This window comes from Grampus griseus (genome assembly GCF_964374135.1).
Source record: "Grampus griseus genome assembly, chromosome: 2".
Taxonomy (NCBI): Eukaryota; Metazoa; Chordata; class Mammalia; order Artiodactyla; family Delphinidae; genus Grampus; species Grampus griseus.
The window spans coordinates 34,669,999-34,695,287 of NC_139018.1; the positions used below are offsets into that span (position 1 = coordinate 34,669,999).

A 25,289-nucleotide genomic window follows, 5' to 3' on the forward strand; every position below is an offset into this window, starting at 1 on the left:
GACTTCTCCCAGAATAAGCAATCCAAGGGAGAAACAACCAAGATGGAAACTGCAGGGCCTTTTTATGACCTAGCCTCCAAAACCACACTCCATCACTGCTACTTTATCCTCCTGAAGCAAGCCTCTAAATCCAGCCCACACCCAAGGTAAAGGCAACAGATTCCAACTCTTGAAGGGAGGAGTACCAAGCATCTGTGGACATATTTTTAAAACCACCAGGTAATCTAACATTTTATAAGTACTTTAGGCATCAATAAATTACATGTGAACATATTTAGGGCTGAGGAATATTTTATCTGTGAGCCTTGAGCTTTTTACTCTCCTCTGAGCAATGACCATGAGGATCAGGTAGATAAAATCAAATAATGTTCAAAGCATTATCACAGTCTATTGTCTGTGTCCACATTCCCTCTAACAATAGCTGTATTACTTGCCTCTCTCCCAAACCCACCCAGGACGTACTCCAGTTCTTGCAGAAAATCCTTTTTTCCTTTCTTTCTTTTTTTTTTTTTTTTTGCGGTACGCGGGCCTCTCACTGCTGTGGCCTCTCCCGTTGCAGAGCACAGGCTCTGGACGCACAGGCTCAGCGGTCATGGCTCACGGGCCCAGCCGCTCCGTGGCACGTGGGATCCTCCCGGACCGGGGCACGAACCCATGTCCCCTGCATCGGCAGGCAGACTCTCAACCACTGTGCCACCAGGGAAGCCCCTTATTTCCTTTCTTGTGAGCATAGGAAATGTCATACTCCCACAGCAGGGCTGCTTTCCACACATAGCAGAACACTTCTGATATGGCACGTTGTCAAAAGGTGTGAACAGTTCAAATAAATTCATACTCTAAAATTCTATAAAGTGCCCTTGTTTTCACACAGACTTAGCTCTAGTGAACTTTGATAGATTCCTGTGGCATGAGTCTCCCTTTCAGAAGTCATGCTGCTTTTCCCCTAGTAAGAAGGCTTTATTTACATGTTCAGTGAGCCACAGAGACGTTCTGCCCTGCAAAATCTAGATCTGCTTGATATATTTAAAGATACAAGGATCTCTCAAATAACAGACAAGTTATGATGGTGAGGTTTTTATATCAGTTCCAAAACCAAAACACCTTATTTGATCCATAATATTGCTCCTACAGAACTTCACCAATGCATCAGAAAATGTGTTCCAAGTTAAAACTTATTACTGTGGGAATTGATTGCTTCCTGTAGTATTCACACTAGTTCTCTAGCCAGAAAATCTGGGACACCCCTACTTTGTCCTGGTCCCATGCAGTGGTGCCAGTAGCAGGGAAGGTAAGAGCTGTCTCTGTGGCTCGGAGTCCTGTAGCAGTAGCAGTGACAAAGGACAAATGTGCACTTCTGATGGCTCAGCCTGTTTATATCTAAAGGCTCTTCTAACAAATATTATACATTCAAGGACTGACTTTATGTCTAAATCATGGAGATCATCTGCTTCCTAGAAAGATAACACTGCACTCACTTGCATCAGCCATGTATTAATAATTAGCTTATTGGTCGTTAGTTGAATTTTCCTTAAATATTGACATTAACAGACTATTGACAGTTGATAGCCAGTTATGCTCAAGATTAATATCTGGTATTTATAGGTAACACTTATTTATCCATCCACAGGGAATATCACGCTCATTTTATTGAAAGATTTCCAAAGTATAGTTTAAAATATTTTTGTTTTAAAGTAGAATGAATCATGAACATATTTTTGCTTATAATAGGCATTGTCTTAAGAATTGTGTTCTAAGGCTATGCTGATCATATTAGATAGCACAGATATTGAGCTTCTCATAATCACAGAAATTCTACTAGACAGTGCTGTACTAGGGAATCAATGTGCTATCCCATGAACTATTTTTACAGCAGGACGATATGGAAAATAATATAAAGGAGTACTGGTACGAAATTCTAAAAGCTTAGGTAAATATTATAAACCTGTCTTACGTGTTATATAACAAAGAATAATGAATATTGCAGAAAGTTGAAACAACCCATTTATGGAATATTTATGAACTTTCTTTGACCAAAAACCTATTTTTAAGAAAAAAATTCAGTACATTATTAAGAGCAAGCAAGTTTGTGTGTATGTGTGTGTGTGTGTATGTGTGTGTGTATGTTTAAACCTAATAAAAATTTGCAACTTCAGGCTGAACTACCTTGAGTTTCTTTTCTTCTATAAATATATGGTACTGGGCTTCCCTGGTGGCGCAGTGGTTGAGAGTCCATCTGCCGATGCAGGGGACACGGGTTCATGCCCCAGTCCGGGAAGATCCCACATGCCGCGGAGCGGCTGTGCTCGTGAGCCATGGCCGCTGAGCCTGTGTGTCCGGAGCCTGTTGCTCCACAACGGGAGAGGCCACAACAGTGAGAGGCCAGAGTACCGCAAAAAAAAAAAAAAAAAAAAAAAAAAAATATGGTACTGCCTTAAAAAAATCGTTTTATTGAGGTATAATTTATATTCAATAAAATGCACCCACTTTAAAGTGTTAAGTTAGATAAATGCATACACCAGTGTACTACCACTGTACTACCAATTGGTATACACCAATGTACTACCACTACCAGTCAAGATATAGAAATTTCCTTCACCTCAAAGAGTGTCCTTTACCACCTTGCAGTCAATACCTTCCAGCCCACCCTGATCCCATGCAACCACTGATCTAATTTGTCTTTATAAATTGGTTTTACCTTCTCAATGTTCATATAAATGGAATCATATAGTATGTATTCTTTTTGTATCTGACTTCATTGTTGTTGTTGCATCTCTTTTTGTTGTTGTTATTTAGTATCACTGTATGAATACACAGTACCACAGTTTGTTGAACTGTTTCTCTGTTGGCGGGTATTTGGGTTGTTTTCAGATTTTGGTTATTGTAAATAAAACTCCTATGGGAGTTTGTGTATAAGTCTTGTTTTGAACATATGTCTTGTGGTGAACATGTTTTTATTTTTCTTGAGTAAACATCTGGAGTAGGATTGTTTGCTTATATGATACGAATGTCTTGGAAAAGTGTAGAGAGTTTAAAACAACCTGTTTGAAAATGGCATTCATTGATTCCCTAAGTATTGCCTCTTAGGCCAGCTGCTCACTGGAACTCAAAGACGGAAAGAACATGGTCCCACCTTCAAGGACCCCAGAGTGCCCAGTGTTAGAAACAACACACTGGTGGGCTAATGTCCAAATAAGAAAAAGTAAAACCAAAGAGAATAACATATTTATCCAACAACCCCAAAGAAAAGAAGCTCTACAGATAAAAGTGAGTTTATGAATTGAAAATCTTATAGTTTGTATAGTTCTCTACTTATTTTAAAATCAGTACTCACGGGCTTCCCTGGTGGCGCAGTGGTTGAGAGTCCGCCTGCCGATGCACGGGACATGGGTTCGTGCCCCGGTCCGGGAAGATCCCACATACCGCGGAGCGGCTGGGCCCGTGAGCCATGGCCGCTGAGCCTGCGCGTCCGGAGCCTGTGGTCCGCAATGGGAGAGGCCACAACAGTGAGAGGCCCGCATACCGCAAAAAAAAAAAAAAAAAAAAAAAAAAAAAAAATCAGTACGCACAATTACAATAATTAAGATTTAAGAAATTAGATTGACATGGATTAAATGCTTAATGATCAGTAGTAGCCTTTATTTCTGCCACATGGAAGACACTGCTTTGTTTTCCCTTCCTTCGATTGTTATTTCCTGAGCTGTGCTTGTTTTTTAGTTTAGTAGTTTGTATTTATCTGGCAAAGAAAAAAAGATGGAGTCAGTTCAATTAATTCAAAAGTCTGAAATACAGAATCTATTAAAGTTATTACTGTTAAGTATAAAACTTAAAGTAACTAAACATGAGTAAAATAAGTGATTGAAATAAGTAAAATTACATTTATAATACAATACAGCATTTCTTCTTGATATAACAATAAATATCCTTTGGACAGGTAAGATCTCATTTTTTAAATCTAGAAGTTGATGCAATATTAAAGGAACTTCTTAATTTCTTAAAATTTTTGTTTTTAAAAGTTATTTCTACCATGTAATAATCTAATAAATCAAAAAGTCAAGATTAAAATTATGGGCTTTTATTCTTTAAGACTTATAGATATTGTCATTGAATTATTTGCAAGTTCTTGATCTATGCTAAACTGAGTCCTGAAATAAGTCATATATATATATGAGATTTACATACACATAATTTATGCTTATTGTAAATAAGGGGCCAAGTAACTTTCACATTATTTCAGTTGTAATAATACGAAGTCTTTATTAGTAGCAAACTTTTTTCACCACATAAAAAAATCATCTACCTTTTCCCATATATTAGCGATTCACAATTTAAACATTTGGGAACCACTTTTTGCATTTCTGAAGTCAAGATTTAAATACGTTATGTGTATCATCATTTTTGCCCTTCTTTGCATTTGTAGATCTCTCTTAATGAGACCACAATATTTGAAATTTCATGTTATAGAATGTATCAATGAAAGGATGAAATCACTGTAGAATATTGGGTTAGCTTTTTAAAGGAACTTCTCTCTCTAAATGCTATAATATATTGAGAAATAGCTGGGCTTGGGACTCTCCCTAGGTGGGTATAGGAATCAGCATATCACCCTGAGTGCCATCCCTTCACTGTCCACCACCATAGAACACTGTTAAGAGCATACTTAATAGTGTATGCTCTTAATAACACTATTAAGAAGTGACAAAAGAACAGCACAGACTAAGGAGAGTATGTGAAGGCCAGGGGATTATGGTGTGTGAACATTTGTTATTTTTTGGCCACATTGTTTTTCTCTGGTGCATTATCTCTGGCCCATGGTGTGCATCTGGGTGGGGCCCTGTTAATAAACTCAGTGCTCAAATGCTAAACTGACTTTGGTGGCAGAGTGACAGAAAGGCGGAAAAGAGGGTAGGCACCTCAATTCCATCATCAGAGCCCTGATAAGATGGGCATGTGCTTCCTGCTGAAGCCACCCGTTTCACCAAACTTCCCTTCAATTGTGTGAATTCAGCCTTAAACGCATGTGTGTGCCTATGCACACACACACACATGCAGTCTCTCTCTCACACACACACACACAGCATTAGCTATATTGGGAGAGGCAACTGAGAGAAGTTTCATTCATAAGTAACTCACTGTAAAGCTAGTGTCTCAAAGAAATTTAGAATACTGTATGCCACCACATACAGCTGTGCAAGTTATTCATTGCACAGACTACAACGTGAATAGGACCCCCAACTCTGTGCAGTGTCCAATCTGCACAATTGTACATGGCAGCCCTGCAGGGACTCTGAGAATATTTGTATAATTTTGGTATGAAAGTAAGAGGCTTTGGCTGTGTTGGCTAATCTGAGAAAGCAGGTTGGGAAAGAGTATGATAAGGGAGCAAAGAGGAAGGTAGCAATGAGAAAGGAATCACTGTAAAAGCAGTAGCAAGTAATTCCCTGCCAGTGCCTCACCTGAAGCGCCTTCTTGCCCTGTGCTGATGTTACATTTTGACCCCTGGTGGATTCTAGAGCAGAAGCCACAACAATATCTCAATATTCCATTCCACCTCTATTGTTACTACAGTAGAAGTAATAAGATTCAATGTTAAAAGATTCAGTTTATTGACAGCTTTTTGTGAAAAAGTCATGTCTGTCATTTATATCTATAGACTTATAATTGTAAAAATTACCTTTAGGTTGTCTTACTTGTTTTTTCCCATTGGCCTTTTCTTGTTTTACTTTCCTTTCTTCACATGTATTCCCCTGAGAAAGGGAGGACAGATGAGGCACAAGACTGAGGAAATTAGAAGAGGATTTGACAGGAGAGGAGAGAGCCAGAAAATACTGGGACAAGGTGGAAGAGAGATCACTAGAGAGAGAGAGGAAGTGAGGAGAGAAAAAAGCCAAAAACAGGAGAGAAAAATGTCACAGAAGTAGAGAGAACTTAAATTTGAGTCTTAAATTCAAATGATGTTACAAAATGTCTCATCAAAAATGTCTTTATTCTTTCCAATGGAGCCCATTGTTAAATTTCACAGTTTCTCCCACTGTTTTTCTTTTTAGCCCTGGTTTCATAAACAGAATGAACCTGGCTGCTTAGGATTCCAAGGGTTTGATTTGCGGTAGTTAAGAGGAAAGTGGAAAAGAAAGATGGGTGGGGGAGGGGAGGACTCCCAGTATTTCTTAAATGAGTTCCCTCTTTCTTTTTTGCCGGGGCGGGGTGGTGGGGGGGTGGTGGTTCGCGGGCCTCTCACTGTTCTGGTCTCTCCCGTTGCGGAGCACAGGCTCCGGACGCGCAGGCTCAGCGGCCACGGCTCACGGGCCCAGCCGCTCCGCGGCATGTGGGATTGTCCTGGACCGGGTTTGGGGGCACAAACCCGTGTCCCCTGCATCGGCAGGCGGACTCTCAACCACTGCGCCACCAGGGAAGCCCTCTTTTTCTTATTTCTTGAATCTCTATCCTTTGTCTCATTTCTTTCCATCTTGGAAGAATAACACGGGATTATAGATAAACCTATTGTTTGGGCTCACTGTAAAGAAATCAGCAAAGTTAAGGAGAATAAAGCTTAGAAAGGTAAGAAATTGAAAGTCAATAAAGGAGAAAGATGGACCCAGATCCAGAGAAGATGGGTTTAGCCTGGGCCCTGCCTTGTAGCCTTTTCATAAAAACAGTACATTTGCAGTGCCACTTTACCCAAAACCTTACTCAAAAAGGAGAAGAAATGTCATTCTTTCAAACTGCTGAGAGGTTGGAGAGATGAATTGGAGACCATGGTCCCCAACTAGCCCTGCCCAGGAGTTGTGTGAATGTGAATCTGATGGGGTTAATAGAAACAGTGATTTGTTTTACTGCCATGGGAGCAGTTATTATTCTGGCTCCTGCCTAGAATAGAAATCAGATTTACAAACTCACTTTCCGTCTACATTCAGTCTAAATTCAATGGGACAAGGGATTAAAATTCTACTAATCTTTGCTTTTCTTGGGGTGAAGAGTGTTGAGTGTGAAAGGGGAAAAAAGAAGTGATTCAGAAGAGTGTGATAAGGGGGAAAGAAATGCTAATCAGAGGGAACATTGAAAAACTGTACAATCCTAAGTAAGGAAAAGTGAGAAGATATAGGAAAGGAAAGCGGGAAGAATGAGAAAGTACATGAAAGAAAACAAACAGGGAAAATAATTAATACTTCGTGAAAACTGCATGCCAAACATGTATATTGTACCATCTTCGTGATTTAACAAGCGCAAGAGGGGAATTTCGCTGCACGTTTGCCGTATCTTTCCTCAGCTCCTGATTTCCAGAGCCCCATTTCAAGCTGCCTGGTAAATTTACATAGATGCGCCACCAGGACCACAAACGGGAGCTAAGAAAATCACAGCAGCAGAAAGGGCCTTGAGACAGCCAGTCGCGCCCTCCTCGTTCCCCCACCCATATGCACACACATTTGATAGCTGAGGAAACTGAGGCCCAGAGAGATTAAATGATGCGTTCATGAAACAGAGGAAGTGCAGTTAGGACTCAAACCTAGGGCTTTTGATTCTCAGTTCAGTGTTTCATAGCTGATTTCTTCACCTTTTCCTTCCAGATTTTCTTCCTTTTCCCAGCTTGCTTCATGGACTCACTACCTCCTAGTCATGTGGCCTCCCAAACTCTGTCCTCCTCAGTCCTTTTTTTCTCGTGTCCACACAGGTAGTTTAGTCATTAAAGCTTGTTGACTGTGTGTTCATGTCCTTGTTCTCATTTCATTGCTTCTTGCCTGGCCAAGACTTTGGTACCCTTCACCTAGACTATTATAATGACATTCTGCCTCTAGCCTCTTCCAGCTTCTCTTAGAGACTGCAGTCAGAGTATTCATCCTAAAATGTAATACTAATTTTGTCATTTCCTTGGCTTTCAGTGACTCCTCCTTACCTACCAAGTAGTACTTTCCAAACTCCTTAGTGTGGATTAAAACCTCCATGACCTGACTCCTGCCTTGCTTTCCAGCTGCCTCTCTCACTACTCCTAAATTCAACATGCCCAGCCCTGTCTCATTCCTTTGATTTTGCCCACACTGTTCCTTATATCCAGGATGTCCTTGTTTCCCCTTTCCTAACTCAAAGACTGCTTCCTTCATAGAATCTTTCATGATTTTCTCTCTTGAGCTAAAATTAGTTCTCCACTTTTCTCATATAGGGCCTATAACAGTCCTCTTTATGTTATTTGTGCACATGTCTTGAGGCCAGGTAATAGGTCCTGTTATTTATTTTTAATCTCTCCCAGAGTCTGTCACAGTGCCTCATATATAATAGATAGGCAATGAATGCTTGTTCAGTTGAACAAAATTGAGTTTGTGCCAGAAGACAGGTAAAAGAATCAGTCACATATAAGATGAAAATAAAAGTATCAATGTCCTACATTAATTTCAAATTTCCATGGCTAAAATAAGGAGTGCTTCAGAATGTACAAAGAAGGTACTAATTATATGCTCCTGCACTAATTATGTATTAGTGGTAAGGCTGTTGCTAGATTTATCCTTGTCTTTAGAAAATAAGAGGAAAATGTTTGCCGGTGTAGGATATCTCTGGAATTTTTACAGATTTGATTTCTTTTTGAAATAAAATTTGGGATAGAAATTGATAGATGAAAATTCTATATATTGCGAATAAAATTTTGTATTTTTCTTATAAACTATGATAGCATTTTCCTACATTGTTTTCAGGTTTATCACACATTTATTTTATTTATTTATTTATTTTTGGCTGCGTTGGGTCTCGCAGGCTCTAGAGCACAGGCTCAGTAGTTGTGGCACACGGGCTTAGGTGCTCCACGGCATGTGGGATCTTCCCAGACCAGGGCTTGAACCTGTGTCCCCTGCCTTGGCAGGCGGATTCTTAACCACTGCGCCACTAGGGAAGCCCCTGTTTTCAGGTTTAATACTGTAGATTGGAATATAGGTAAAACCACATTACAGTGAAGTTCACCTGGTTTTTTGGACACTAAATTCCAGTGGGAAGGCCCAAAGACAAATCCCACTTGTATAAATAGCTTTCCTATAATCATTTGCTTTTTAAAAATTTTATTGAGCTAACATTTATTTATAACATTATATGAATTTCATGTATACAACTTTATATTTCTATTTCTGTATATCTTACAATGTGCTCCCCACCAAAAATTTATTTTCCTTCTGTCACCATACACTTGATCCCCTTTACCCATTTAGCCCTCCCCACCAATCATTTGCTTTTTTTTTTTTTTTGGTAGTACTCTTGCAAAAGTGACTAAAAATGTCTTCAAGTGTTTTTGGTATTTTTTTCCTCTCCATTTACATTTAGTTAAGTGTGCTTCTGTGTTCCTTCCATGATGTTCTTTTATGTGCATGACTGGAGCTGAGAGCCATTCTACCCACCCCCAGAAGTTAGACAGTAACTTAGAAGTGGGTCAGCAGCAAGTAAGGGGAGAAATCTCCACCGGTGCCTACAAGACAGCCTCTACTTCAAATACTTGTTACAGGTTAAAGATCCCGAGCCATGGAAATATGTAAGGAAAATGGTAATTAAATGGTATCACCTGACAGCGAAGCAGAAGCCAAAGACGTAAGCAGGAAGAAAAGAGGGGCTAGGTGGTTTTAGATTTACCAAGAAATTGCGCTGTGGATCAATTCCCTTCCAAATCAGTAGGAATAAGAGGCCGTATCATGTTCAGGTTCTGCCCGCAGAGCTACCTCTGGAGTGGTTCACGCCCAGTGAGTTAGACATTCAGGGAACTAGGGAACTCTATCAGCACAGAAAAAAGCAAAGTGATGCCTACCACTTGAAAGATAGCATGAATATAGTCTTTGAGGCAGTTTCTGCAGGATAGGACTCTCACAATGGAGCAAAGGCAGGAAGGGAATGCATCAAAACATCTAGCTGGATTCCTTTGTTCTTAACTACTCTGTTCTAGGACCCAGAGGTGACTGCTCGATACCAGGGATCACAAAGAAATGTAGTGGAATTTGTTTCATACCTGAAGTGTCTGAATCAGTTCTCCTGCTCCTGTAAAAATAAATAGCACATTTCAAAGTTTTGGCAGTATAACCACAAATACTTAGAAAAGAACTACTAAGTATGAGATAATCATTCTCTAAGTACTTTGTAGGTAGTAATGAAACATATTTAGCAAGCCAAGGGTATTATTCATTATAATACATCTTAGAGTAAAATTACCTAAATTTTCATAACATGTAAGCTATCCAACATGTAAAAGCTGTAAAAGTGAGTTGTATGTAATTACATATAACCTATTTTTTTTTTTTTTTTTTTTTTTTGTGGTATGCGGGCCTCTCACTGCTGTGGCCTCTCCCGTTGCGGAGCACAGGCTCCAGACGCGCAGGCCCAGCTGCTCCGCTGCATGCAGGATCCTCCTGGACCAGGGCACGAACCCGCGTCCCCCACATTGGCAGGCGGACTCTTAACCACTGCGCCACCAGGGAAGCCCTAACCTATTTTTATTGTAACTATCACCTGTCACTCAGTGAGGCTGTGACCATCCCTAACCTGCTACCTCTCGAGCCCCTGAAAATTCATTTGAGGTTGAGACTCCAAGAAGCTAACTGCTGCTGCTCTGGGGCTTCCGTAAACAGAGTCAGCTGTTTGATCACTATTTCTTTCTTTCTCTACAGTAGGGTCAGCAGATAGATCACACAGGAAGCTCTCATAGACACGTGGGGTACATTCTGGAATGGAGGGGTGACTGGGGTTACAGTGCCTACTCTGCTAGCTCTTCATCACAATCTCTATGGCCCTGATGGGAATCTTGTAGGTGAATAACATACCCAAGTATTTGTCCAAGTTAATACACTTCTTATGGTTTAGTGGATAAAATAGGAGACTAGCTGTCAGTTTTTCAGGCTATTTCACTTTCAGAGATGTCTTTGGATAAAGAAGTTTGTTTTCTGCATGCCTGATTTTTAAAATTAATATCAAAAAATACTTATTTTTGTAACCTCATTGACATGCTAAAATATAAACTTGTCAGCTAATTTTCACCAAATCTTTGTTCCTTGGCTACATTTCAGTAACTCTTTTGGAAGTATTGCTGTTTGAGTAAAAGGGTTTGGGAAGAATAATTATCCTTAGATAATATCTTCCCAGATAAATGTGCAAAGACATAATTCTGATCCATTTAAGAGGTCTGGCAAATCCATGCAGTTCAGGTTCTACAATGGATCTTAAGGTTAAATTAGTAATTTTCTGAGAAGTTTGCAAACAACTACTCATGTACCAAGTAGGTCTGGTGATTTAAATAAGGTTGAGTTTAATGATAAAAGTTTTCAAGAGACTGAGAAATATCAAGAAAGTGTACTTAAAAAAAAATAGGTGCAAATTAAAATAAAGCCTGCCATTATCCTCTTTAAAACAAAGGGAAGAGTCACAGTAGTGCTATTGCCAAGGTATGGGAAGGAATATAAATGCTTTATAAAGTAAATCCTTCACTTCTAAAGCACCTAAAATGACATTATACAAGTCTCCAGCGTCTTTCACTCATCTAGATTTAAGTTGCTCAATTTACATTTTAAAGACCAATGAATCTGAGGGCAAAATATTCAATGATGTCATTGTTTAATTTTTTTTCCATTGTTCCAAAGTATACGGTTAGAAAGTGTCACTGAAATCCATGGTCTTGGAGAAGAAAAATGAATATATACTAGAATTTATTTATCACTCTCATGGTGTCCTGACTTAATCCTGCAATTGTCCCAGGATTAAGCATCAGTGAATCCCATTCTGTTCTTTGATCTTATCACATCTTTCATTTACAATGAACATTCTCAAATTAGGCTCTAGCTAGTAATTAAGTTCCTGATGTAAATAGGCAATAAAATATAACTTATGCTTGATTAAATTGGACTTAAGAGGATTAGTTAGAACCAAAATTTGTTTTTTGCTTTGTTTTTATCTATTTCTTTCTTTCTCTACAGTAGGGTCAGCAGATAGATCACACAGGAAGCTGAGAGACTGAAGGGCAGGGCCTGGAAGAGTTTGGGATTTGCCAACCAAGATCCTTTTCAATCTTTAAAATTCTAAGATTTTTGCTATTTATATAGGCATTCATTTTCTCATCATTTCTAATAGTGATCATAATAGTGAGACTAACAAAATTTTGCACCTGCAGATCATTTTTCAACCTAAAAACTTAAGCTCTCTCTACAATTTTTAATATTTAAAAAAACTGCTAAGAGCTTATCTAATGCTCAGAGGATTTTTAGGGTAGTGAGACTGTTCTTTTTTTTTTTTTTTTTTTTTTTTTAGTGAGACTGTTCTTTATGTGGATACATTGTCAGTATGCATGTGTCAAAACCCACAAAACTGTGCAACACAGAGAGTGAACCTTAAACTAGGGACTATAGTTAATAATAATATATCAATATTGTTCATTAGTTGTAACAAATGTACCACACCAATGCAGGTGTTAATAATAGGGGAAACTGGGGATGAGAGGAGGGTGAGGAGGTGGCAGTGGGGTGGGTATATGGGGCTGTATGTACTATCTCCTCAATTATTCTGTAAATCTAAAACTGTACTTTAAAAAAGTTTGCTAATTATTTTTTTTAAAGTTTTTGTTTTAAAGGCATTAAAAGTTAATCCAGTGCTTCAGGGCATCTATTATTTGCAAAAGGGCAAGGAAAGAAGTTGAAATGATTTAAACAGTTAACCTTGTTAGATTTTGAACTGTGTGTTTCTGAAGCCTTAGACAAGGGCGGGACAGACTTTGAGACATAATGAATGAAATAAAGCAGAAGGAAGATGTCAGAATGATCAGACCTGATTAATTATTATTTAGGACAAATTGCTAGATTGGATGGATTCAATTTTATCTCATTTGTTTTTTAGAAATCTTATGCTTTTCTATGAAAGTCATACTCATACACAGCAAAAGATATATTTTCTATTGAGTGGCACCTGCTTCTATACCTTTGCCTCTTACATTCTTTGTTTTTCTCTCACTACTTCTGACAGATGATTGATGACTTTTTTTTTTTTTGTGGTACGCGGGCCTCTCACTGTTGTGGCCCCTCCCGTTGCAGAGCACAGGCTCCGGAAGCGCAGGCTCAGCGGCCATGGCTCACTGGTCCAGCCGCTCCGTGGCATGTGGGATCTTTCCAGACCGGGGCACGAACCCGTGTCCCCTGCATCGGCAGGCGGACTCTCAACCACTGCGCCACCAGGAAAGCACCAATTGGTTACTTTTTAAATCTCCCTTCCTTCTTTCTCCTCTAACACATCAGACTTCCAGTAGTCCTCCTGGGCATTATGTAGTTCCACTGAAAGAACTCAGCGGTTACCATCAAGAAATAATAGATCAGTGTCCTGAGGGAAACTTCTCTATTTCAGCTACTTCTCCACCCTCAATCTGAAGCAGGAAAGTTTCTTCCATCTGGAAAATAAATAAAAGCATTCCAACCGAAAGCAGCAGAATACACATTCTTTTTAAGTGCATATGGAACATTCTCCAGGATAGATCACATGATGGGCCACAAAACAAGCCTCAGTGAACTTAAGAAAATTGAAATCATATCAAGCATCTTTTCCTACTACAATGCTATGAACTTAAGAAATCAACTACAAGAAAAAAACTGCAAAAGCCCACAAATACATGGAGGCTAAACAATATGCTACTAAACAACCAATGGATCACTGAAGAAATCTAACAGGAAATTGAAAAAAAATACCTAGAAAAAAATGAAAATAAAAATACGACGATCCAAAACCTATGGGACACAGCAAATGCAGTTCTAAGAGGGAAGTTTATATAAATACAATCTTACTTCAGGAAACAAGAAAAATCTCAAACAACCTAACTTTACACCTAAAGCAACTAGAGAAAGAAAAAACAAAATCCAAATTTAGTAGAAGGAAAGAAATCATGAAGATCAGAGCAGAAACAAATGAAACAGAGATGAAGAAAACAATAGAAAAGATCAATGAATTAAAATCTGGTTCTTTGAAAGGATAAACAAAACTGATAAACCTTTAGCCAGGCTCATCCAGAAACAAAGGGAGAGGGCTCAAATCAATAAAATTAGAAATGAAAAAGAAGAAGTTACAGCTGACACCACAGAAATACAAAGGATCATAAGAGACTACTACAAGCAACTATATGCCCCAAAAATGGACAACCTAGAAGAAATGGACAAATTCTTAGAGAGGTACAATCTCCCAAGACTGAACCAGGAAGACATAGAAAATATGAACAGACCAAACATAAGTACTGAAATTGAATCTGTGATTTAAAAACTCCCAACAAGCAAAAGTCCGGGACCAGATGGCTTCACAGCTGAATTCTATCAAACATTTAGAGAAGAGTTAACACCTATCCTCTGAAGCTATTCCAAAAAATTGCAGAGGAAGGAACACCTGCAAACTCAGTCCATGAGGCCACCATCACCCTGATACCAAAACCAGACAAAGATACCACAAAAAAAGAAAATTACAGGCCAATATCACCAATGAACTTAGATGAAAATATCCTCAACAAAATTCCAGCTAATCAAATCCAGCAATACATTAAAAGGATCATACACCATGATCAAGTGGGATTTATCCCAGGGATGCAAGGATTTTTCAATATTTGCAAATCAATCAGTATGACACACCACATCAACAAATTGAAGAATAAAAACCATGATCATCTCAACAGATGCAGAAAAAGCTTTTGACAAAATTCAACACCCATTTATGATAAAAACTCTCCAGAAAGTGGGCATAGAGGAAACCTACCTCAAGATAATAAAGCCCATGTATGACAAACCCACAGCTAATATCATGTCAATGGTGAAAAACTGAAAGCATTTCCTCTAAGATTAGGAATAAGACAAGAATGTCCACTCTCACCACTTTTATTCAACATAGTTTTGGAAGTCCTAGCTATGGCAATCAGAGAAGAAAAAGACATGAATTGATTTTTTTTTAATTGGGGTATAGTTGATTTACAATGTTGTGTTAGTTTCTGCTGTACAGTGAAGTGAATCAGCTATATGTATACATATATCCCCTCTTTTTTGGATTTCCTTCCCATTTGGGTCCACCACAGAGCATTGAGTAGAGTTCCTGAGAACAACAGGTTCTCATTAGTTATCTATATGAATTGATTTTTAATATATTTTTAAATCCAAACTTCAAAGCTCTTGGTCATATAGGAAAAATTTCTGAAGAAGCCTCCCTTGAATTTGACCTGATTGTTCTTCCTATGGCTATGAAGGGGAATCCCCATTTTGGCTCCAGGGCCTCAGGAGAAGCCCTCACAAGCCTTGCTCAGCCCTGCTTTGTACCTAGGACTGGCTTCTCATAAGGCAACAGTTCTCAAACCTGATTGTACATTTGAACCACTGGGAGGCCTATTACAACACAAAATGCTGAGACTATCCCAGAGTTTATGATTCAGCAGGGTGGGGGTGGGCCTGAGAATTTACATCATTAACTGGCTCCCAGGTGATGCTGCTGACCAGCCACACATTAAGAACCACTGGTAGGGTTTCCCTGGTGGCGCAGTGGTTGAGAGTCCGCCTGCCGATGCGGGGGACACGGGTTCGTGCCCCGGTCCGGGAGGATCCCACATGCCGCGGAGCGGCTGGGCCCGTGAGCCATGCTGCTGAGCCTGCGCGTCCGGAGCCTGTGCTCCGCAACGGGAGAGGCCACAACAGTGAGAGGCCCGTGTACCACCAAAAAAAAAAAAAGAACCAATGGTATAGAAACCCTAGATAAGACACGATGCTTTGCTGAAGCATACAACCAAAAGTATTGAAATTATAATCAAGATCCAACACCTTGAATGTATTGGCACTTGGATCTAAAGGCCCTAGAACTGCGAGAAATGTGACTGTCCAGGGGCAAAAGCAAATGTTACTCTGACTTCAAGGCTTAAGAATCCTCTAAGGATCATCCATATTCCTTTCCTTCCCTGGACCCCTTCTTAGCTGGGAAAGAAGGTTAAGAAGAAAGCCAGTTTTGAACACTTAACCCTCAGTCAATTAAGATATTTTGTTTTCTGTTTTTGCTTTTGTTTTGACAGAATAGCCAACTTTCTTTTATCTACGCTATTGGAAATGAAGTAATAGTGACAATAATGATCATTTGCTGACCACCTAACATGTCCCATTTATAATTGTTATGCAGTCAGTCAGCTTGGAACTCTATTCCCTCAGAGCTCCACCCTTCCTTCAGATCTCTGCCATTCCTCAGAGAAGCAGTTCCTGACCACTATCCCTACTCCCTCCTCAAATCTTTCTGTTACTTTTTGTTTTCTCGCAGCACATTCCAGCGGCATAATATACTTTATTTGATTATTATCTATACCCTCCACTAAAATGAAACACTCCATGACTCGTTTTCACTGCTGTATTTCCAGTCTCTAGCACATAGAAGGTGCTCAGTAAATATTATTGAATGAGTGAGTGAAACTTTTAAAAAGTTTGTTTCCCTGTTTTCCCCTGTTCCTTTTTATATTTAAAAAGAACTTAGACATAATTCATGACATTCCTCATTTTCATTCTTGCTAATGTAGCATTTAGATCTCTATATTTTTCTCTGGTTTCTTATTAGCTGTTATTCCAGAATGGTCATATTAATTTTTATCTTTATAATACCACAGTGTCTCTCACATTCATCTTGCAATTGGGTATTACAATTATAAAAATAGTTTTTCAGATTATTCAGTTATTCATTGGAAATGTAGAAAAGGGAAAGGGGGGGCTTCCCTGGTGGCGCAGTGGTTGAGAGTCTGCCTGCCGATGCAGGGGACGCAGGTTCATGCCCCGGTCTGGGAAGATCCCACATGCCGCGGAGCGGCTGGGCCCATGAGCCATGGCCGCTGAGCCTGCGCGCCCAGAGCCTGTGCTCCGCAGCGGGAGAGGTCACAACAGTGAGAGGCCCGTGTACCGCAAAAAAAAAAAAAAAAAAAAAAAAAAAAAGGGTAAGGGATATGTAGAGAAGAAAATACAGAGAAGTGTAAAGATAAAAATACCTGTAAATACTCTAGCCTCTAACTCCAAAATGTGGACATCGTGATTCTGTTGTTTTCTTCAGCACACACCACTGACACCAGGCAGATGGCCCAGAATGCCAACTGAATGGTGTGAGAAGTTGGTGTGAAACTAAAAATTAGACAAGGTTGAACCAAATGTGGATAATTGAGTTGATTATGTTATCATTCAATTACATTGTATGTATGTCTGAGGATCTTCAGCAAACAATGCCCTAGTTGCAGGGACTTGAAAGCATGCACTTATTTACATACTTCACATCTTAGCATCACTTGGCATTTCCCTGCCTCACATACCTGGATTCTTCAGCCTTGAGAGCCGTGCTTTTAGAGTCTGTTGGCCTTATTTCAGAGGGCCTATCGCTCATCTCTTTGGATTTATTTGTCTCACCTTCTTCTGGAGTCAAGGTAGTTTGAAAACATCTTTCACCTTCGAAAGTTAGCATTAGGTTTGAGATGGTGACATGTTTTGAGGATTCTCTAAACTCATTCTTAATTTTTGTATATTGTAGACAACCAGCCTTCAGAATATTTTCCATTTTTTCCTTTGAAAATAACAGGCGGCAGCAAATCAGGGAGCAGAAGAGCATCATACAGAAGCAGATTATTTAAGGAGCAGTAATTATTTCATCTATATTTACTGAGTGGCCTCAAGTGCACAGGCACAATGATGAGGGGGGTGAGGCTTGGTATTGCACAGCCATTGAGAAGAGCCCAGGTGGGCGCTGGAGGCTGGCAGCATGGGGACCTGACACAGCACATGCTAAAACTCATGTGGTCAGGTATACCAATGTCACCTCACACAAGAAAATTAGGACTCAATTGCAGGACTTCCTCTCCCTGAATTGGCAGGAAAGGAAGGTTTTCTAGAAATGCCTTGACACCTGCTCCCCAATCCAAGGTTGCTCTTGACTTAAGAGCATCTAATAGGTGACAGAAGTTGGAGGTTCCTAGTAATACTAAAGAGTTTGTTTTTCAAAAGACTTAGAATCTAAAACATAGTACCCTAAAATATCTCCCGTTCTAATGTCCTGGTTTCTGTTAATACACCACTTCTGTCGCTCCCCACCTTCCTTAGAATCTCTCTCAGGCCTCAGAGCAATAGGTCAACCGGTCTTAAGGACTCTGTCTCTCTTGGACTTCTCTGGTGGTCCAGTGGTAAAGAATCTGCCTTCCAATGCAGGGGACGTGGGTTCGATCCCTGGTCAGGGAACTGAGATCCCATGTGCCGCAGACTACAGAGACCATGAGCTCTGAAGCCCGCACACCACAACCAGAGAGAAGCCCATGCTCCGCAATGAAAGATCCCGCGTACTGCAACTAAGACCCTATGCAGCCAAAAATTAAAATAAATAAATAATAAATCTTTAAAAAAAGACTCCGTCTCTCTGATGTCCTTCACATCTGCACCTTCTTCCTCCCTTTGTTATTACATAGTCCATCACCTCTATGGCTGTTCCTTGAAAATAATGCAATAATCTTCTCTAAAGCTAAAACATTTTTTTCTGACAATGAAAGTAATGTATATTTATCATAGAATATTTAGAAAATCCTAAGAGATATAAAGTTAGAGGGAGAAAATTATTGCTTGCTTGATGCCACAGGCCAGAAATAACTACCATGACACATTTCATTGTGATCTTTCTGTCCATTTACTTATTTTGAATGTGTCTGCTTTGTGGTCATAGCCCACATTTTTCACTTAATGATTTATTATAAAAATTTCCCCATGTTATTAAAAACTGTGTAAAGCTACTTGAATTTTTCTAATTAAAAATTATTTTTATTGTAGGAAACAGAAAATTCAGAAATATATAAAGAAGAAAACATCAATTGCTTATAAACTTGCAATCTAGAAATAAACTACTATTAACAATATGACTTTTCCCCCTCCTATTGTCTGTGTGTTTACATGCATTTTTATGTAATAAGGATCATATTCTTTACTTCATTTTTCACTCAGGTTTACATCACAAACATTTTTCCAAGTAAAGAAAAATTCTCCAACAATTTTAACAGCTACAGAGTAGTCATTCGTTTAACAAATATTTCCTGAGTGACTATGATCTTGCCAGTCACTGTGGTTGCTCCTGAATGAGATAAACATGGTACCTGACCTTTGTGGATTTAAATTCATTTAGCCATTTCTCTGTGGTGGATGTTTAGTTTACTTCCGTATTTTCATTATTTCATTTTTATAAACATGGTATAGATGTGGTATGATTAACATCTTTATAGCTAAATCCTCATTCCTATTGATGATTAACTCCTTAAGAAAGATTCTTAAAAGTGGAATCACTGAGTCAAAGGGTGTCAACATTTCTAGGTTCTTGACTCATAATGATTTCAAGAAAGTTTGTTCCGATCCTCACCCTACCATGAATGTTTACAAGTTCCAAGGTGACCCCACCTTTACTAACACTGACTATTTTTATTCTTTTAATTAGCAGTTTTATAGATGAAATTTTTTTCAAGTTTGCATTTCTTTGATTACTAGTGAGGTAAAACTTTCCCACTAAATTCATTAGCTAGCGTCTTCTTCTTCTGGAAATGTCCATCTTTGCCCTCTGCCATTTTTCTGCTGTGGGCCCCACGGAGGTTTCTCAGCAGCAGTCTACACACTGATCTCTTTACCTGCCATCCATCCTTCCATCAGACTAATCTTTTAAAAACACAGCTTTCACTCCCTTACACAGAGATTTTGTGGCTAAGGTTTGCCCAAGGACTGAGTCTACACTTCTTATTTTGGCATTCAAGGTTTCCAAGCAACTTTCCATCCTATATCCTAATATTTTCCACATATGTTATGCTCCAGCCAAACTGATTTATTCTCAGATGTGTTTCTGTGTTTTTCCACTTTCTGGCCCTTTCTAAAGATGCTCACTTTGGGTATTTTATTTTCTTATTTCCACCTTCACTTCTTATTGAAATTTCACCCTATCCTTCAGTATACTTCATACTTTTGTGTACATTTAAACCTTAATATAGCCCTTGCATGATATTAATATCCTCATTTGAGAGGTGAGGAAACAGACTCATGCAGGTTCAGTGACTTGGCCAAACTAACATGCAGCAGGGCACGATTCCAACCCAGGGCTTCTGACTCTGATACCAAAGTTCCTTTTATCCCACCATAGCTTTCTACAGGGTTAAGTTGTATGGTATGGATGTGCACTGCCTGTTTCAGGGAACATCTTACAACTCTTTTACACCAGGGTTCAGGTAGCGGAACTCATTGTTAATATTAGGTTACTAAGAGTAAGTTCCATAGCATTTTGATAATCGATGTCAGGTAGCTTTTACCAAAGAAGGTGAAAGAGAGTGATTATTAGAGAATGAAAGTCTTCCATGTCACATACCTCTTCCTCCCGCTTGGCCCTGAGTATGTCATCATTTTCAAACACCACTGTGACATTGCAGATGTCCGTGACTTCTGTGACTTCTGTGACAATCCTTATATCTGGGGCCTCGGTGACCTCATTTTCTGGAGTATCTGTGACATCGGTGACATCGGTGATGTCCGTGAATTCTGAGAAATCAATGCTTTCTATGCCATTGATGAGGTCTGAACATGTGTACAGGTGTGGGGTCTGTACAGCTGTGAAGGCTGCAATATCCGTGATGTCCACTGCCCCTGTGATGTCTGTGCTGTTTTTGATTTCTGAGAGGCTGAAGACTTCTGACACTTTGGAAGCTTTGGCTTTCTCCTTATTCAAGAGGGAGATGAGTTCCACCCACTGACGGAATAGGGTGTCTTGTTTGCATGCAGGGGCACAGAGCTGTAGGTAGTAGGCTCGGCCACTCACCAGCTTTACTTTGATACGCATATTCTCAGCATCATGCACAGAAAGAGTCACAAACTGCAGAGGGAGAAACCTGCAGACAAATGCAAATATCATCTGGAGGCCTGATTGGAAACTATCATGAGGACTTTCCTTTTATAGCAGTTTGTGGCGTGAGACTCAGGACAACAGGCGTGTCTCTCTGACAGGCCTGGGGAGGGGCAGGCATGGGATGGGGCAGGACCTTCTTGTGGCCATATGTTCCCAGGTCTGGTTCTTAGCTTTTGAGGGTCAAAACTTTGATTTTTCGTACAGGTAATCAGGCTCCTGAGGGCCATCTGGCCTGAATCATACTAAGACTCTAATGAACTAAAATATCAACTATTTACTATTTATTTAGGAGAAGTTGTCCCATTTAGTTAATCCTGCAAGGTTGAGACTGAGAGAAGTTAGTGATTTTCTGTGGGTCCTACAGCAAGTTGGTGGCTTGAGACAAGACCAGAGCTAATTCTGATGGAAGTTGGGATAGGGTGGGGGGAATGTTCTAGTGAGGCATTTTATTATGAGCCCTCAGTTCCTGTTACTTAGGTTTAAGTTTTGAAAAGTGAATGGCCTGTTTGACTTCCAGGTTGTCAAACTGTCTCCCCAGACTTTAAGGATGTGACTCTCTCATCTGCAGCAGGGAGCACAAGTGAGATGCTCCCTTGGACCACTTGTCATCTGTGTTTCTATTCTCAGCTCCTCAGGGGTAAAGCATGTTTTCTGAGAGGTCTTTAACCTCTTCTCTTTGTAACTCACCTGGTGAGCACCAGATTCTCCGGAGAAGGAGATGTCAGAAGACTTTTAAAAAGGGGTTCTGAATCTTTCTGGGCGGCGGGTGTCAGATGTGCCAACAGCATCACGTTGGGGGTCTTGAGGGTGGGACTGGAAGAGCAGATGCCTACAGTCACCCAGTTGGCTCGGTTATGAAGGTAAATGGATTCACCTCTCCTGTTGACCTGAGGCAGAGAACAGGAAGAGGAGTTTTCTGTTAAAGTGTGTGGCCCTGACAACCTCGTTTACCCAAGCAGTGTAGGAATAAAGGAGAAACGAACCATGATGCCTTTGTTCAAGTGAATTCTTAGAGATATCACAGAGAACAGACAGACACAGTCTCTGACCTGTGGGGTCCACTGGGGAAGGCGAACATTAAACAAGTATGTCACTAAGTGTTGTTGTAAGTGTTACTAAGTTCAGGGTGCTGTGCTGTGGAGCACATCACAGAAAACTTGACTTGGGAGGAGGAAGGCAATGGTGTGCTGATAAGTGTGTAACCACTGTCTCTAGGGAGATACTCATAAGTTTATTATCAATTTCACTGGTATAAAAGATGAGTAGCACACAATTTACAGACAATGATATACCATACTCTTTATGTTAAATCCATACAACCAATTGATTCTCCCAGAAGTCAAACTTGTATCCATAACCTCAAGATAATAGTAAAATGTAGTAATATAATAGGAATGATGAGTTTTGAGTATTTGTTGCCTTTGGTTTTTTTTGGGGGGGGTACTTTAAAAAAAAACATTTACTTATTTATTTATTTCCGCTGTACTGGGTCTTAGTTGCGTCATGTGGGCTTTTAGTCACAGCATGTGGACTTCTTAGTTGCAGCATGCAGACTCTTAGTTGTGGCATGCATGCGGGATCTAGTTCCCCGACCAGGGTTCAAACCCAGGCCCCCTGCATTGGAAGTGCAGTCTTACCCACTGGACCACCAGGGAAATCCCTTGTTGCCTTTGTTTTGAATAGTTTTATTTTTATTTATTTTTGCGGTACGCAGGCCTCTCACTCTTGTGGCCTCTCCCGTTGCGGAGCACAGGCTCCGGACGCGCAGGCTCAGCAGCCATGGCTTACGGGGCTAGCCGCTCCGTGGCATGTGGGATCTTCCCGGACTGGGACACGAACCCGCATCCCCTGCATCAGCAGGCGGACTCTCAACCACGGCGCCACCAGGGAAGCCCCTGAATAGTTTTATTTATAAGTTTATACAATTTAATTCTTAACGATGGCTGTGTTTAACTACTGACTTGTAAACTTCCTGAACACTTACCAATCGGCCAGCTCCAGCACACCCTCACCATAGGGTCAGAAAATCCTCCCCTGAGGAAGGGACCTCTAGCTGAGACCTGAACAATGTGGGACATAGACTGGCTGAGAATCTCTGCCAGTTGGAAGAGGAGGAGACTGGAAAGTGGGTAGACAGGGATGTGAAGGAAGCCAGAGAGGGGAAACACTTGGTTTCTCAGCTGTACATTAACTGCTTCAAAAAAATAAATGACTTAAAAGCAAATATATTTAGAAAGAGATTGTAGCCTACACTATTGATTACCTACCCAAAGCCATGCTCCTATTCATCGGATTAATGGAATTCTGGTTTTGTTCAGTATCCACCCCTCAGGGATGCTGCCCCAGCTGAGGAGCTAAATCCTGATCCACCTAAACTGGTCATGGTGATCCATTCCATCCCCTGGCCAGTGATTGCTCTCAGCAGGCCCTGGCCAATGAGACACTGCTGGGGGCCTCCTGGAGGCTCTGGGAAAGGGTTCTCAGCCCTCACAGACAGTTCAAGGATGAGACACATCCCTTCCGTTGCTGGCAGCTGTCATGTCCTGTTTGCATGTGATATCACGAAGGGAGTGAATTTGAGGGTGACAACAAAAAGAGACAACCCGGGTCCCTGATGACTCCCAAGAGTGAGTTGGTGTCCTGTGGTTCTTTCACTCTACTTGAGATAATTGTTCTTTTTCGCTCACTGTTGAGTCAGGAACCTTGATAACTTGCTGCCAAAGACATACCGACCACAAGAGGTTGTGTGTGTTAAAGGGAATAACATACCCAGTTAAGACATGGGGCCATGTCTGATTTATAGAATGCTGACTGCCTCTCCCAGTGTTCATTAGAGCTTGAAAATGGTTATTTGAAAAAGGTGCAGAAGTGTGAAAAATAAAATAAAAAGATTATTAGTAGGAAAGAAGCGCACAGAAGGTAAAGAACATCAAATCGCGGCATCACATGCTTTCTGGGGCATGACTTAAACATTAGTGTTCTTTGAGGCATCACCTCCCTCCTATGGTGTCTGGAAGTGAGGAGGTCTCCCGTCAGTGCAGAGAATGTGTGTATGTTGTCGTTCCTGTCACTCCTTTGTAGAATCAGCCGAGGAGCTGCTTAAATGGGCATGTTTCACGTTAGACTTGGTTGTGACATTTTCAGGAAGTTTAAGGGTATGGCCCACACCATTGAACTCATTTCCCTGTTTCTTTGTCTGAGTTTTTTTTTTTTTTCCCTTTGGCCATACCTCACAGCATGCGGAACTTCCCCAACCAGTGATCGAACCTGCACCCCACTGCAGCGGAAGCACAGAGTCTTAACCACTGGACCATCAGGGAAGCCCCTGTCTGAATAATTTAATGTTGAATGTTTAGCGGAAAGTTAGAACTGCTCTCAAATGCATTGAAGTGTAGTTTCATTCATCATGTAGGTACATTTTTAGGAGAAGGAAACTTTTCTCCCTGGCACAATTTGACAATTATATTTTACCTTCAGAACTAAGAACCAAAATGCATTTTAATCCCTAGTTGTGTCATAGATGTTATTCTTTAAAATGTCTCCTAAGTTAAGGAGGTATCTGAGTGCTTTCCTGTGGCAGAATATTCTAAAAATGACTATAATCTCTTTGTGTAGTTTTGGGGAGATGATGATAGAATGAAAATTTCAGTAGACTTGGGACAGAATTTCTAGGTAAGAGTTTGTTGGGAAAATTTGAAATGAATTTTCCTTTTACATCATAATTATTTTAGGTTGTTTGAAGTTCCCACACTGTTCCTTTAATTGTATCACACATTCCCTTGCCTCATTAAAACAATTTTTCCAACCTTTTCTGTTGTCTTTGAGAAAATTAATTACCAAAGTTATTAGAACTTAATTCAGGGCTCAATTATTATTTACCTGGATAAAACTGCTCTCTAATATGGGAGGAGATACAAAAGGGGCATACTCTCCTTCATCCAACATATTTTGAAGCTCTCCTGGATCCTTGGAGCCTGGGACACAGATGTCATCTTGCTCGTCAATACTCGTAGTAGACTTGCTGTCATTCTTCTTCATTGTGCTTATGTATAAACCTCAGAAAGTTGAAGAAATGGAAATACAGTGAACAGAGACAGAGAAAATCTAATATAATAATTAAGTCGCCTCACTTTTCCACTAATTCAACGAATTTTATCAACATCTACGACATTCCAGGGACTGCGATGGGCACTGGAGATCCATGTGAATAAGACCAATAAGATGCCTGCCCTCACGCAGGTTACAGTCTCTGGGGAAACAGCGAGTAAGCAAGAAGATGTTGGGTGATAAGGGCTACAAAGACTCTGGATCAGATCCATGTGATAAAAAGTGTCTGGGGTGTGGGACTGGCAACAGAAATTAGTTAGGGTGGTTAGGGGAGGCCTCTCAGCATCCCCCCTCCCCAAACCATTATT

At 40.2% G+C, this 25,289-nt stretch overlaps 1 protein-coding gene across 1 annotated transcript in view; it reads right to left on the reverse strand.

The window, feature by feature from the left end:
• GARIN2 (golgi associated RAB2 interactor family member 2) overlaps positions 1-24,912 on the reverse strand; it is a gene marked incomplete at both ends in the record, with an annotated part of 38,123 nt that extends 13,211 nt beyond the window's left edge. Inside the window, 4 exons of the mRNA XM_082649361.1 lie at positions 17,279-17,526; positions 20,341-20,857; positions 21,562-21,761; positions 24,754-24,912. Of these exons, the coding sequence (XP_082505487.1) occupies positions 17,279-17,526; positions 20,341-20,857; positions 21,562-21,761; positions 24,754-24,912 (1,124 nt within the window). The remainder of the gene's footprint in view (positions 1-17,278; positions 17,527-20,340; positions 20,858-21,561; positions 21,762-24,753) is intronic.
• Between the last annotated feature and the right edge of the window lie 377 nt (positions 24,913-25,289).